General features: G+C 29.3%; 1 protein-coding gene across 2 annotated transcripts; it reads right to left on the bottom strand.

Moving 5' to 3' along the window:
- Window positions 1-6,512: 6,512 nt before the first annotated feature.
- On the bottom strand, window positions 6,513-8,771 carry LOC133819939 (CASP-like protein 5B3). Of its 2 annotated transcripts, XM_062253325.1 has the most exons (4): window positions 8,304-8,771; window positions 7,131-7,263; window positions 6,856-6,968; window positions 6,513-6,778 (listed from the first exon to the last, which is right to left on the bottom strand). In XM_062253325.1, the coding sequence occupies exons 1-4, from the start codon at window positions 8,432-8,434 to the stop codon at window positions 6,694-6,696; spliced, it is 462 nt and encodes a 153-aa protein (XP_062109309.1). In that variant the 5' UTR covers window positions 8,435-8,771; the 3' UTR covers window positions 6,513-6,693. The 2 variants fall into 2 exon arrangements, with proteins under 2 accessions (XP_062109309.1, XP_062109310.1); XM_062253326.1 differs by having other exon boundaries at window positions 6,513-6,968; window positions 8,304-8,766.
- Between the last annotated feature and the right edge of the window lie 3,443 nt (window positions 8,772-12,214).

Raw genomic sequence — 12,214 nt, 5'->3', positions numbered from 1 at the left:
AAAGAAAAATGGATTACATAGTGCAAATCTCATCCCCCAACCCCTTTCAGCAATCAATCCCAGGGCCCACATACCAACTATAAGGGACTCATACATGAGCCTCTCTTATTTGGGTTATCGACAAATATGCCTTAAGAATTCTCATCCTATTAAGAACGGACCACCACAACTTAACCTGGTATGGTGGGATTCGAACCCTTAACGTGAATTAATTGTACTTAATTTTAATTTTTGTCGGTAAGTATATAAAAATTGTGGTTAAAGGTATAATAGTAACAATTAATTTTTTTAATAATAATATATATATTTATATTGTGATAGGAACTTAAAGTATATAATGTTTTTCTTTTATTTTAAGTAAAACAAAATGTTAGTAAATATTGAGAGCTGGTTTACAAGTAGCACCAAGTTAGATTCTTCTAATTCTGACACAAATAGAATCAATTCTGTACATGTATGTTTGTTATTTTTTCCATTTTTATTTAATTATGTATTCCATTGTTTATTTTTTAGATGACACAAGTTATTATGGCATCTAGTTCCTTTCTTGAAGCATTATTAATTATTATACACATGACCAGTCCTATTTCTTACAAAATCCATAAATTCAATTAGCATAACACACATCAATAAAGAAATTAACAAAATCAACCACTCTTATTATTGAGTGGAATCTCATGAGTAGTTGAATATAATGACATTTGATCTTGTAATTTTTCAATATATAAGTTTTAATTGAGTGTCTTGAGCTCAACTCTTATAATAAGAAATTAATAATGAACATGTAGAGAGCATTAGGGATATTTAATCTTCTTATGATGTATGATATTATATTTTTTTTAATGAAGTTTTTTATTGAAAAAAAAATAAAAAATAAAAATCATGTAGAGCTAGCATTAGAAAGAGAAAGCTAATAGCTAGCATTATTAGTTTTTCACTCTTGAGTGGTTGGATACTAAGATCACACTCTTGAGTGAGCTAGTTTTCAATGCCTTATTTTGGTGGACTATAAGTATGATAGTCTTTAATAATAGGGTTTATACTTTTTTAGACCCTATGTTTTTTCTCATTATCTGTTTGAACTCTGTGTTTTGACAAATTACTTTTTGGACCCTGTGTTTTGTAAAATAGTTAAAATAGAACCCTAAACCTGATTTTGGTCAATATTTTTTCAACTAAAATCACAAATAATTTACCAAACTAACAATTCAGAACAAAAATAAAATCATTCTGCTTAAAATCTGTGTTGTTATATTTAATTTTTTCTTCATCAAAATTGAGTTTATGATTCTATTTTAATCATTTTATAAAACATAGGGTCCAAAAAATAATTTGTCAAAACACAGGGTCCAAACAAATAATGAGACAAAATACAGGGTCCAAAAATGTATAAACCCTTAATAATATTTAAAAGATGAGTAGTGTATTAATGTAATGCATGTTAATACTATATTCTCAATATGTGGATGAGTGATTCAACTTAAGGTGTTACTGTTATGTCAATGCTGTGACATGCGTTTTGAATATTGAAACATTAGGCATCATTTTTTTTGCGGCCATAATTTTCTTATTTGTTTAGTTGAGTTGTAATGAGGTGAAAATTACAAGATTGTATTTTAATTGTCGGTATTTATTTTGTAATAAAGAAGAATCTAGAAATTGAAGAGAAAAAAAGAAAAAGAGCAAGAAAAGAAAAGTAGTACAAGGATGACAAGAAAAGAAAAATGTAATCTAGTTTTCTTTTGTTTTTCTTTGGTACACAACCTTGTAAATTGCTCAAACTTGGTGTGCATTTTTGGCTGTAATATAGCATTATGATTTGAACCAGTATAAATCATGTTGTTTATTTTTTTTATTTTTCGCTGTTATTTCTACTGATTTACATGGAAAAAAATGTTAGCAATTAAGTTTTTTTTTATAATAAAATTCTAAATTTTTATGAATAATTTAACAATTTTATAAACATTATACATTTATACATGCATATTGTATATATATAAAAAAAATCATTTATGTACTAATAATCCCAACCTAAATTACAACCACTAATTAAATTAATATTTGTTTATAATACAAATTCTACGTACAATCAAATATATTAAATATATAAGAAATTTATATGGTAGGGGATTCAAAAAGGGCTTTATCGGTGGGTCTCTTTTGTGTTCTCAATCCGTGAACAGTTTTTGGTGTGATTTTTTTTTATGACAGTGTATATTGTAGTTATTTAGAGAATATTGCAAATTTTCAGAAAATTCCGAATAATTTACAGTACCGAAAACTAGTTTAAAAATAAGTTGTTTCACGCATGACTAATTTTTTTATGCGCGTGGAAAATAACATGTTTGAACCTAATTTTCGGCACTGTAAATTATTCTGAATTTTATGAAAATTTGCAAAATGCTCTAAATAACTACAATATACACGATCATAAAAAAAATCGCGCCGAAAATTATTCACGGGTGAGAAATACACCATAGAATAGTCCAAATATGTATATCTTGGACATAAATAAAATGTCAAAATAATCATTATATTGTAACACGACTTTGCTGCATATTTCCACACTCTAGATTTAAAACAATAGAAAAAAAATGCTATTAATAATGATTCCATAATAATAACAATAAGATATTGTCTTGAATTAAATTTGTGGACCAAAAAATAATTACAAGTTCTTACTATACCACAACTTGATATATAATAAAATATAATGTAACAGTTGTTTTTTTATATAATATTATATATCAAATAATGATCACGAACAATGTATATATATATATAGTAAAAATATATATTCAATCAATTTTCCATTTTCAATAATGTATATATTTTATTTGATTTGACATATATTATTTGATCTTTTTTGTTATCATATTTATTTTGCTTTTCGAACAACAATTAGTGGTATATTACTAAGTTATTTGTGTGGTGTATGCATATTTGATATTCGATTAATTTATGAATCTTTATTTATTTTTTAAGAAAAAAGGTTTTAGGGGAAATTCGTGGTATCATGATATCATTGTGTTTGTCTATTTTTATCCATCATATTAGTGAAAAAATTCAATGCATTATTTCAAGCTTGAAAAATTAAAATGTAATAATATTTTTTCTAATTTTAATATGTTTATAATAAATTTTCTTCATATAATATGGTAATACGATAATACATTTTTTTTAAAGAAATAAGTAATTATTATTAACATGATTAATCCAACAACGTATATGACAAGTTGAATTGTTTATATTGTATTTTTAATCTAATTTTTTTTTCTTATCTCTTGCACAAAAAATAAAAAATAAAAAAATTAGTGTAGGAAAATTTTCAAGGGTGACACATTAATATGAGTTTAGTGGGGCCTTGCTAGATTTATTAGATATTAGAGGACATTTTGCCAATTAATTTAGTTTCAAGGGTAAATTGCAAAAAAAAAATCCAAAAAGTTATATAAAATATTTTAACTATTTTTTTAATTACATTGCTACAATAGTTATCGAGAAGGGAACCTAAATATGCATATATAATTAGCACATTTGGTTTCTGGACTACTTAAATTTGATGATTTGATCTTTCGATTATTTGTACATTTTTTTTAGTAAATTACGGTTAAAATACCTTATGTTTTTAAAATGTTACATTTTTATACAAAATATTTTTTCCGTAGTAAATATGTCCAATGTCTTCAAAATGTTGCACTTTTATACTCAAACGTTTTTTTGGCGGTAAATATACGTAATAATTTTAAAATGTTGCACTTTTATATATATATTTTTTAGAAATATTAAAAAAGTGAAAGAAAAATATAAGATTTTAATTATATTTTAAACTTTAAATTATTTTCACTTCCTTATTCTTTCTCAAAATAATAAAAAAATCAGTTAAGATTTTAAAATTAATCAAAATACTTAAAACTTATATTTTTCATTCACTTTTAAAAAAAACTTATATTTTAAATTGATGGAAAAATAATTTTTAATTATTTTAAATAATTTTAATAAAACATTTATTAATTTTTAATTTAAAATAGTTATTTTGAAGAATAGTAAGATAGAAAAAATAATTTAAAATTTAAAAAATAATTAAAAACTTATATTTTTTTCTTAACTTTCTTATTATTTATCAAAATAATAAAAAAAACAAGTATAAAAGTGCAATATTTTAAAAAAATTGAGTATATTTACTGCAAAAAAAAAATTGAGTATAAAAGTGCAACATTTTGAAGATATTTAATTTATTTACTGCAAAAAAAATAAATAGATATAAAAATATAATATTTTGAAAATATTTAGTATTTTAACCGCAATTTCATCTTCTTTTTTTTTGACATATTAGGTTAATTTTTGACAAAATAAACAGCAAAAAAAACCAAGTGAACAATTGTGGCAAAATTAAAAAGTGGAGAATCAAATGGTAACAATAATTATGTCCCATGCCCATGTTATGTAATAATTGTATTCTAAATTAGGGTTTAGAAGGTTTGATGATGGGGCCCATTATTTCATTTTCTTTGTATATATTTTTGCACTATTCAGATGCATCTTACCAAATTCTGTCAAATGGGTCAAGTTTAGCTGATTGTCACCTGCCAATGGGACCCAAAATGCCCACTTAATAATTTTTTTGATAAATAATTTCTTTCCACTTTCTCTCTTCAAATGTCTCTGTTATGACATGAGATGATGCTAATGAGGGAACCTACAAATATTCAATTTACAACTCTACCTTTCCCTTTTAATCACTTGTAACTTTTGTAGGGTTTCCACTTTTTAATAAATTAGTTAAGAATTTGATTTTGTTTTAGATAAATTATTGATAATGATTTGGTTAATCTACATATAAATACAATAATAAATGAGTTAGGGGAAATCTGAGAACTTAGAATCTTCTTATTTCGGATTTATTAAAATTAAAATTTAGGGATACTAATTACCAAAATAAACATTAAATGTAAATTCTTTTTTTTTTCTTATATAAAAAATAACATTTTTTTTTTGGTTGTTGATAATATTTGGTCCAAAATGATTATTACAAGCTTGAAAATGCACTCTTACTTTAAATCACTGAGTGAAGATTTTCTTCTACAATTTGTCACTTTCATCATGTCTAATTCATCCAATTTTGTTTAGTAAGCACAACAAAGAAAACCACTCAATATGAGTAATTAAAGTCCAAGAAAAGAAATTGATTTGTGATTTCTTTAAGTAAAATTTTTATGGACTCCACAACAACAAATATTTATGTGAATATCTATATGAGCATATTGCAACACGGTCGAGAAAGAATTCATCTGAGAGCAAATGACTTTCTCGTATTAGACTATGGGCTCAAACAATGGGCGTGCAATCACTTTTTGAACATTTGATCTAATAAAGGAAAGTCACATAGTCCAAAATGAATATGGCTATGGGACACTAATTGTGTCTTACACCACCCGTACACTACTTGATATAAAATATGTGAAATCCAATATTAAACTACACCAATAATAAATACAAGACGACAATCTTTAGGGTTCTCTATCCTTCACTCTCGATACTTAAGGTTTCTATATTTGATATTTTCTTCTTGGTTAGGGAAGCTACTGGCGGTCTGTGCCCTGATCGAGACAAAAAATGTAGGTGACATGCTCGTCAATAGCAGGCTTGGAGGTGTGGGCTTTGGCGTGCCTTGGCGTGGAGCTCTCATTTCCTTCTCGTGGGGGTGGCAGAGGGGTTAGCAGTTAGGATTGGCTGGCAACTCTTGTGAATCAATGGGGCTTTGCTACTTCGGGGTCGGTGGTTGGGTCAGGGGTGGGTGGGCTCGGATCTGTCAACTCTGGTGGTTGGGATGGTGGTCTCTGGCTGTCCCGAAGTGAGTAGTGGGGGACATGAGGTCTTCAGTGCTGGAGTGTGTGGGCTCTAGGTTGTTGTTGGTGCCCTTGGCCAGTGGTTCCTTGCTCTTTGGATTCTGTTGTTGTATCTAGTTGCCTATTCCTTTTATTTTGTTTTTTACTTTTGTTAGTTTTTGGTGTTGTACCTTAGAACACTGTCGCTTCATTGCAAGATCTTTAAAAGGCAAATCACTATCTATGTGGGGGTTTGATTGCTACTTGTGTTTATCCTTGTTTGGGGTTAGAGTTATTCTTTAGTGTATTTTGCTCTATCATTGTAATCGACATGGTTTGTCATTATTTAGTTCATCTCTATTGTAAGATTTGTGCATTTCTTTGAGTTATGTTTATTGTCCTTTTAACCTTAGAATGAAAGTTCATTTCCCTAAAAAAAAAAAAAAATCTACACCAATCATTCTTTGTCATATTGATAGATTCTAAATGGTACCCCATATCAATACTCATTCAAATTAGATTCGTCTTCAGTTGAGCAAATAATTCCAAAATATATACTCAGCATCTGTGACACCATTTAACATTAACGTTTCTGTAAGCACATCTTTTTCCCTTTTCAATGATAATTTAAACCAAGGATAAACCCTTTCTATTAAAAAAAAAAAAAAAAAAAAACCCTAACAGTAGGCAAATGCTTCTCCAACATTCTATTGAAAATATGATCCAACATTTTTTCTTTTCTTTCTATACTATTTTCCCAACTTTGACACTTTGAGAGGAAGTGATTTGAGTATTGTAATGGTATATGCTTCTTTTTCTATTGTTTCCTATTGACTAAAGACAAAAAATGATTAAACATTTTCTACTAGAGAGAAAGCCACAAGTAGAAACAAGTGAAAACAAATCCAATTTTTCTATACAAAAACAAAGGCTTCTTCTTCTGCTCTACCCTGCAGCCAAAAGCCAAAGCATGATTAGAGAAGAGGTTGCTATGGTGACCCAGCTTAGATATGCTAAAGCAACTGACATTTGGTACTTTTGGCATTCGTTTCCAAAACTGCATCGTCCCAAATCACTAAAGTACAATACACTGATGCCGGCCGAGGCAGAAGCAGCTGCAAGAGACAGTGTTGCTGTAACCTGTTCATTGTTTAATGTCAACAAAGAGGAAGCTGTTAAAAACAAATGACAACTCTTTTGGACCAAAGCTTGACACTTTTTAAGTGTCCATTACCTAATCTCAAAAGGGTAGGGAGTAGTTTTTTGAACGAAGAAAAGAAAAAGACAAGGATAGAGTCTAACCCAATCTCCAACTACAAAGAGGCTAACCAAAACAGGGTTATGGAAGGCCTTCTTTCTCACCAAGGCATATGCATCTAATAGTGCAAGAACAAAGCTCCATATCACTTGAAGACCCATTGAAGCAATGAGATAGCTGAAAAAAAAAAAAAGATGTGTCAAGAATGGTTTTTGGTTTTAAAGTACTTTAGGGTTTGGCATGGTCTAGCATGAGCAACATTATGTTGTTAACACTATGATCTGGCTCTATATTCATTGCAGATTAGAGAGCTCCAAGAAAAAAAGACAACTTGCAAACCATATATCAAATGTTACGAATTTGCGCGCCCCTAATCCTTTACTAACGAGAGCAATGAAACCAAAAAACAAACGGCCGCACACAAAGTTTATAGCGGTTCGGAGGTAGAAGATTTGTCCAAAAGATTAAGCACCACAGCAGCTATCTGATTTGCAATCCTTGGTTAGAAAGCTATGTTTGGAAACCTATTAGATCATATCAATTCAAGAGCTTGTTCATCAAGATTAGTATTTAGCACTACTTGAGATTATTCATTTACCATTAATTATCATTTTGAGTTCTGTTAGTATATTGGGATTCATTACAGGAATAAAGAGAAAATAGAAAGATAAGCAAAACAAGTGTGGTGGTCCTCATAGTCACAGCATGGGTTATATCAATAAGATTGTCCATGATTCAATCCAAATCAAATACATTGGAACAAGTAACAAGCATCTTTCATTTTTATTCTTCTCCTTTCCAACTAGGGCTGCTAGCAATTCTTGGCTCAATTCACCACATGCCAAAAAAACCAACATGGAAATAATTTGATTCCATTCTAATCCCAAGTAAGTTAAGTTGTCTAAACATGTTTTCTGTTGTGATAGGAGACCAAAATATCAGAGCATGCAAAACAAAAGATGATCAGTGATTGTTTAGGCACTAAAGCTCACAATGGACCCCATAAAAATCAACTAAAGATATGATCTTGAAAGCAATCTGAGAACTATTAGAGAATATTATATTGCAACTACTAAAGCCCCTCTGATCTAATCCAACTTTCCCAACATTTATACCAGTATCTTGTCTCAAGAACAGTTCAAAATAGCAATCAAAATACGATCTTTAAACTTAAAAAGAATAGAAACCCAATAGAGTAGAAGAAAAGGAAGCCATACCAGAAAGCAGTGAAATTGAAAAAGCTTGAAGTAGTGGCCATGGAAGCAATTGACCCAGCTGCAAAAACGCATTGTGAAATCCTGAGAAGAAGCCCTGTCAAAGTCCCTGGTGTACCAGGAAAATCCTTCATTTTTTTTCTTGGGTAGAAAATGAGGAAGTTTCAGATTCTTAATGGGTCTGATAAAGTTCCCATCTTTACAAATAATAATAATAATAATAATACTGAGAAAACAAACCAAATCATGAAACTAGCAACACCCTCTTCCCACTTTTGCTTTTTTTTTAAGATTAGACTACAAGTTTTTTTAAAAATAAATAAAAGAAGAACAGGGAAAGCCCGGATTTTTTTCTCAAAACCCAAGTAAATGGCAAGAAATTACAAAGTGGATAGCTTGAAATTTGTGTTAAAATAAAAAACAAAAGCTCAGATTACAATAAAGAGAGAGAGAGAGAAAATATAAGAAGTAATAATAATAATAATAATAATCATCATTATTATTAATAAAAAAAACAAAGACAGCTAAACTGGCTTTTACTTCTACTAATCAAGTCATAAACCAACACAGTTATCAACTTTGGCAGGTTTTAACTGACATTAGTAATATCCACGCGCCTCGCAGTGGCGTGTAAACGACTCTTCCTCTACAATTTTACAAAGTATTCGTTGTCTGATGCTTTAACTTATTGGCGCGTGAGGTGGTGAGAGTTGGCATGGTTTGATTCTTTATCACCTAAGAAATGAGAATATGAATATGAATGTGATACTTTGTTTTGAAGAAATAATATCTTTCCTTTATTGTTAATAAAACAATTATGTCATTTTCTGTGCACGCTTGTTTTTTTTTTTTTTTTTGGGTTTATTTATTTGGATAAATACAAATTCATTTTTCTACTAACTTTTTCGTTGAGTTTGAGATTTAAATTTGTCTATGACCATATTATATGAATTTTCAAAATCGCCATTATTTAAAAAATAGTTATATGTATCCTTTTGTGTTCTCAGTTGGTTGGTTGATAGACAGTTTTCGGCGCGATTTTTTTATAACCGTGTATACTGTAGTTATTTAGAGATTCCTGCAAATTTTCAGAAAATTATGAATAATTTACAGTGTCGAAAACTAGTTTAAAAACAGGTTATTGCACGCATGACTAATTTTTTTATGCGTGTGGAAAATAACATGTTTGAACCTAGTTTTCGGCACTGTAAATTATTCGAAATTTTCTAAAAATTTGCAGATACTCTAAACATTTTTCTAATCATTATACTCATATTCCTAACATGGTCAACCAGAAATTATTATGTTCGCGATTCTTCATCCACTGATGCAGAAAATGCTCAAGTTTTCCATTCTCATATGAAAAAATCGAAAGAGTCAAATTCAAGCAAGTTTCAAATTCAAAAGTAAAGAATTGGTAAAACTCTTTCGATCAAATTAAAAGTACTACAATATACACAATCATATAAAAAATTGCGCCGAAAATTATTCACAAGTTGGAAATAAGTGGGCTCTTTTTGAAGCCCCTACTATAGAATCCTCCCACATTATTATCCAAGACAATGAATTTTATCTTTTTGTAAAAAAAAAAATAGAATGCATTATGGGTACGTTTGGTACCCGTATTAACTCGTATTGTATTATAATAAATTATGTTTTATAACATATTTTCATATAATAATATATTTGGTATTGATTTTTACTAAAATATTATATATTTATATATAAATACCAATTAATACCAAACATAATAATATGTTATAAAACATAATTTATTATAATATAATATAATACAATATGACATAATACGACGCATCAAACGCACCCTATAAGTTTTATTTTATGTACTTTAATTCAGGTTTAATATACTCTAAACTTAGTTTAATATACTTTAGCTTCTAATAATTAACAACTATTAGATCAACCTAATAATAAATCAATTATGGGGATGAACATGATGCATACCCTCATGGAACAAAATTTACTCATATTATCAAAGACAATATTTGTTTGATTGTAGTATATGTGTGTATCAAATTTGTTTATTAATTTTTATCTCCAACTTTCAAATTACTATCAATTATACTTAATAATGCAATAAAGTTTTTAGTCACATTATCTTTTATGCATTGATCATTTTAAAAAAAAAATGGTTAAATTCACCAACTGTTGGCATTTTTATCAAATGTCACCAAAATATATTAATAGTGAAATTTAAAAAAAAATGTTACTAACTAAAATGATATTTTTGACCAAGTGTAACTAAAATACTATTATTATGACTTTTTTTTTTTTGACAAATGTCACTTATTAAAGTGTCACTTATTTATATTTTTGGGGTAGTGATTAGGAGATGGAATTAGTTTATGTTATGTGTAAAAATAAATAGATAATAAAATGATGAGAGATCTAATAAAATAAAATAAAATAAAAAATTATGGTGTATAATTTAATTTTTTTTAAAAGGAATTAGGTGTATAATTTGATAATATTAAAATGTACAAACATTAAGTTATTACTTGATGTTCAAAAATAGAGGACAATTGAAGAAACCAAGAATGGGACGTAACATTGAAAAGAACAATAAAGTTAATTTATTCTTTGGTACTTTTATTTATTCATAGATTGATGACAATGGATCGATACCGTCCAAATTAAAATCGATGGTTGGAAATTGTTGACCAAATTTAAATAAATAAACACGAAATTGGAAATTCCACCTCTACCCTTTTGAATAATAATAAAGAAAATATCACATGTCAATAATGTGGCTACGTTTTGCCACGTATGCGCCACGTAGGGCTACGCATGGTTTGAAAAATGTTGCAAGAGTTAGGTTGTGGAAATTAGAGACTTGCTTAATTTTTGGGTTTTCAATACTAGTTCATATGTTCACAAATATTACAAAAATAACCATTTTTAAGTTTAATATTCTAATTATATTATTATTATTATTTTTGGTTCCAAGAAAATTCTTTAAAATCTATTTGTTTTTATGAGAAGTTATAATTATTAAGAATATGAGAAGGAGGGATACATGTTTCTGAAATTGGATATGGAAAAAGCTTATGACAGGAGTGGGCTTCCTCCAACCAATTCGTAGTTGTTGGGAGGTTTGTAGACGTATTTACCAAGTGAATCATGCTATGTGTTACTACTCCCTGCTACTCAATGGAAGCCCTTTCAGAAGCCTCCAACCGACTCGAGTTCTTTGCTAGGGAGACCCCTTGTTACCAGCCTTATTCATAATTGTGGTAGATGTCCTATTTCGATTGTTAGTTCGGCACGAGGTGGAAAAAAAGATCTTCGGTATTAGGGTTACTTGCAATGCCCCTACTTTGAGCCACTTGTTTTTCGCCGACGACATAATCCTGTTCGGAAAAGCTATGATGAAAGATGCAAAAGGATTCATGGGATGTATCAACAAATTTTGTGTGTGGTCAGGCGAAAAAGTCAGCATCGAAAAATTTGTTGTTCTATTATCTAAGAAAGTGAATCGGGCTAAGTCAATAGACATTGCTAATGAGATGGGCATGAAACGTCTTAGAAAAGACACTGTCCATTTAGGTCTCCCATTACTGCATTCAAGGGCAAGCACCACTGACTTTAAGATTATCCTTGATAAAGTCAAATCCAGAGTCCAAGGGTGGAAATCAAAACTGCTTTCTAAAGCAAGGAAGGCCACTCCAATCCAAACTTTCGGATGTTTGTTAGTCTCCTACGTGGCGGCATCATGACCAATCCCAAGCTTAACCACGAAAGATATAGATAAAGCTCTAAGAGCATCTACAATGGTGGTAGCCACAAAAATGGCTTCACCGTATATGTCTATGTCAGATAAAATGCCAACATGGCATTAACAAGTGAGACTTTTATATATTGTGGCCAGAGATGTAGCCTCTGCAAGGCAACGT

Source organism: Humulus lupulus, chromosome 2 (genome assembly GCF_963169125.1).
Source record: "Humulus lupulus chromosome 2, drHumLupu1.1, whole genome shotgun sequence".
NCBI classification, from domain to species: domain Eukaryota; kingdom Viridiplantae; phylum Streptophyta; class Magnoliopsida; order Rosales; family Cannabaceae; genus Humulus; species Humulus lupulus.
The sequence above is the reverse complement of the archived record's forward strand: the minus strand, read 5'-3'. Positions and strand labels throughout refer to the sequence as shown.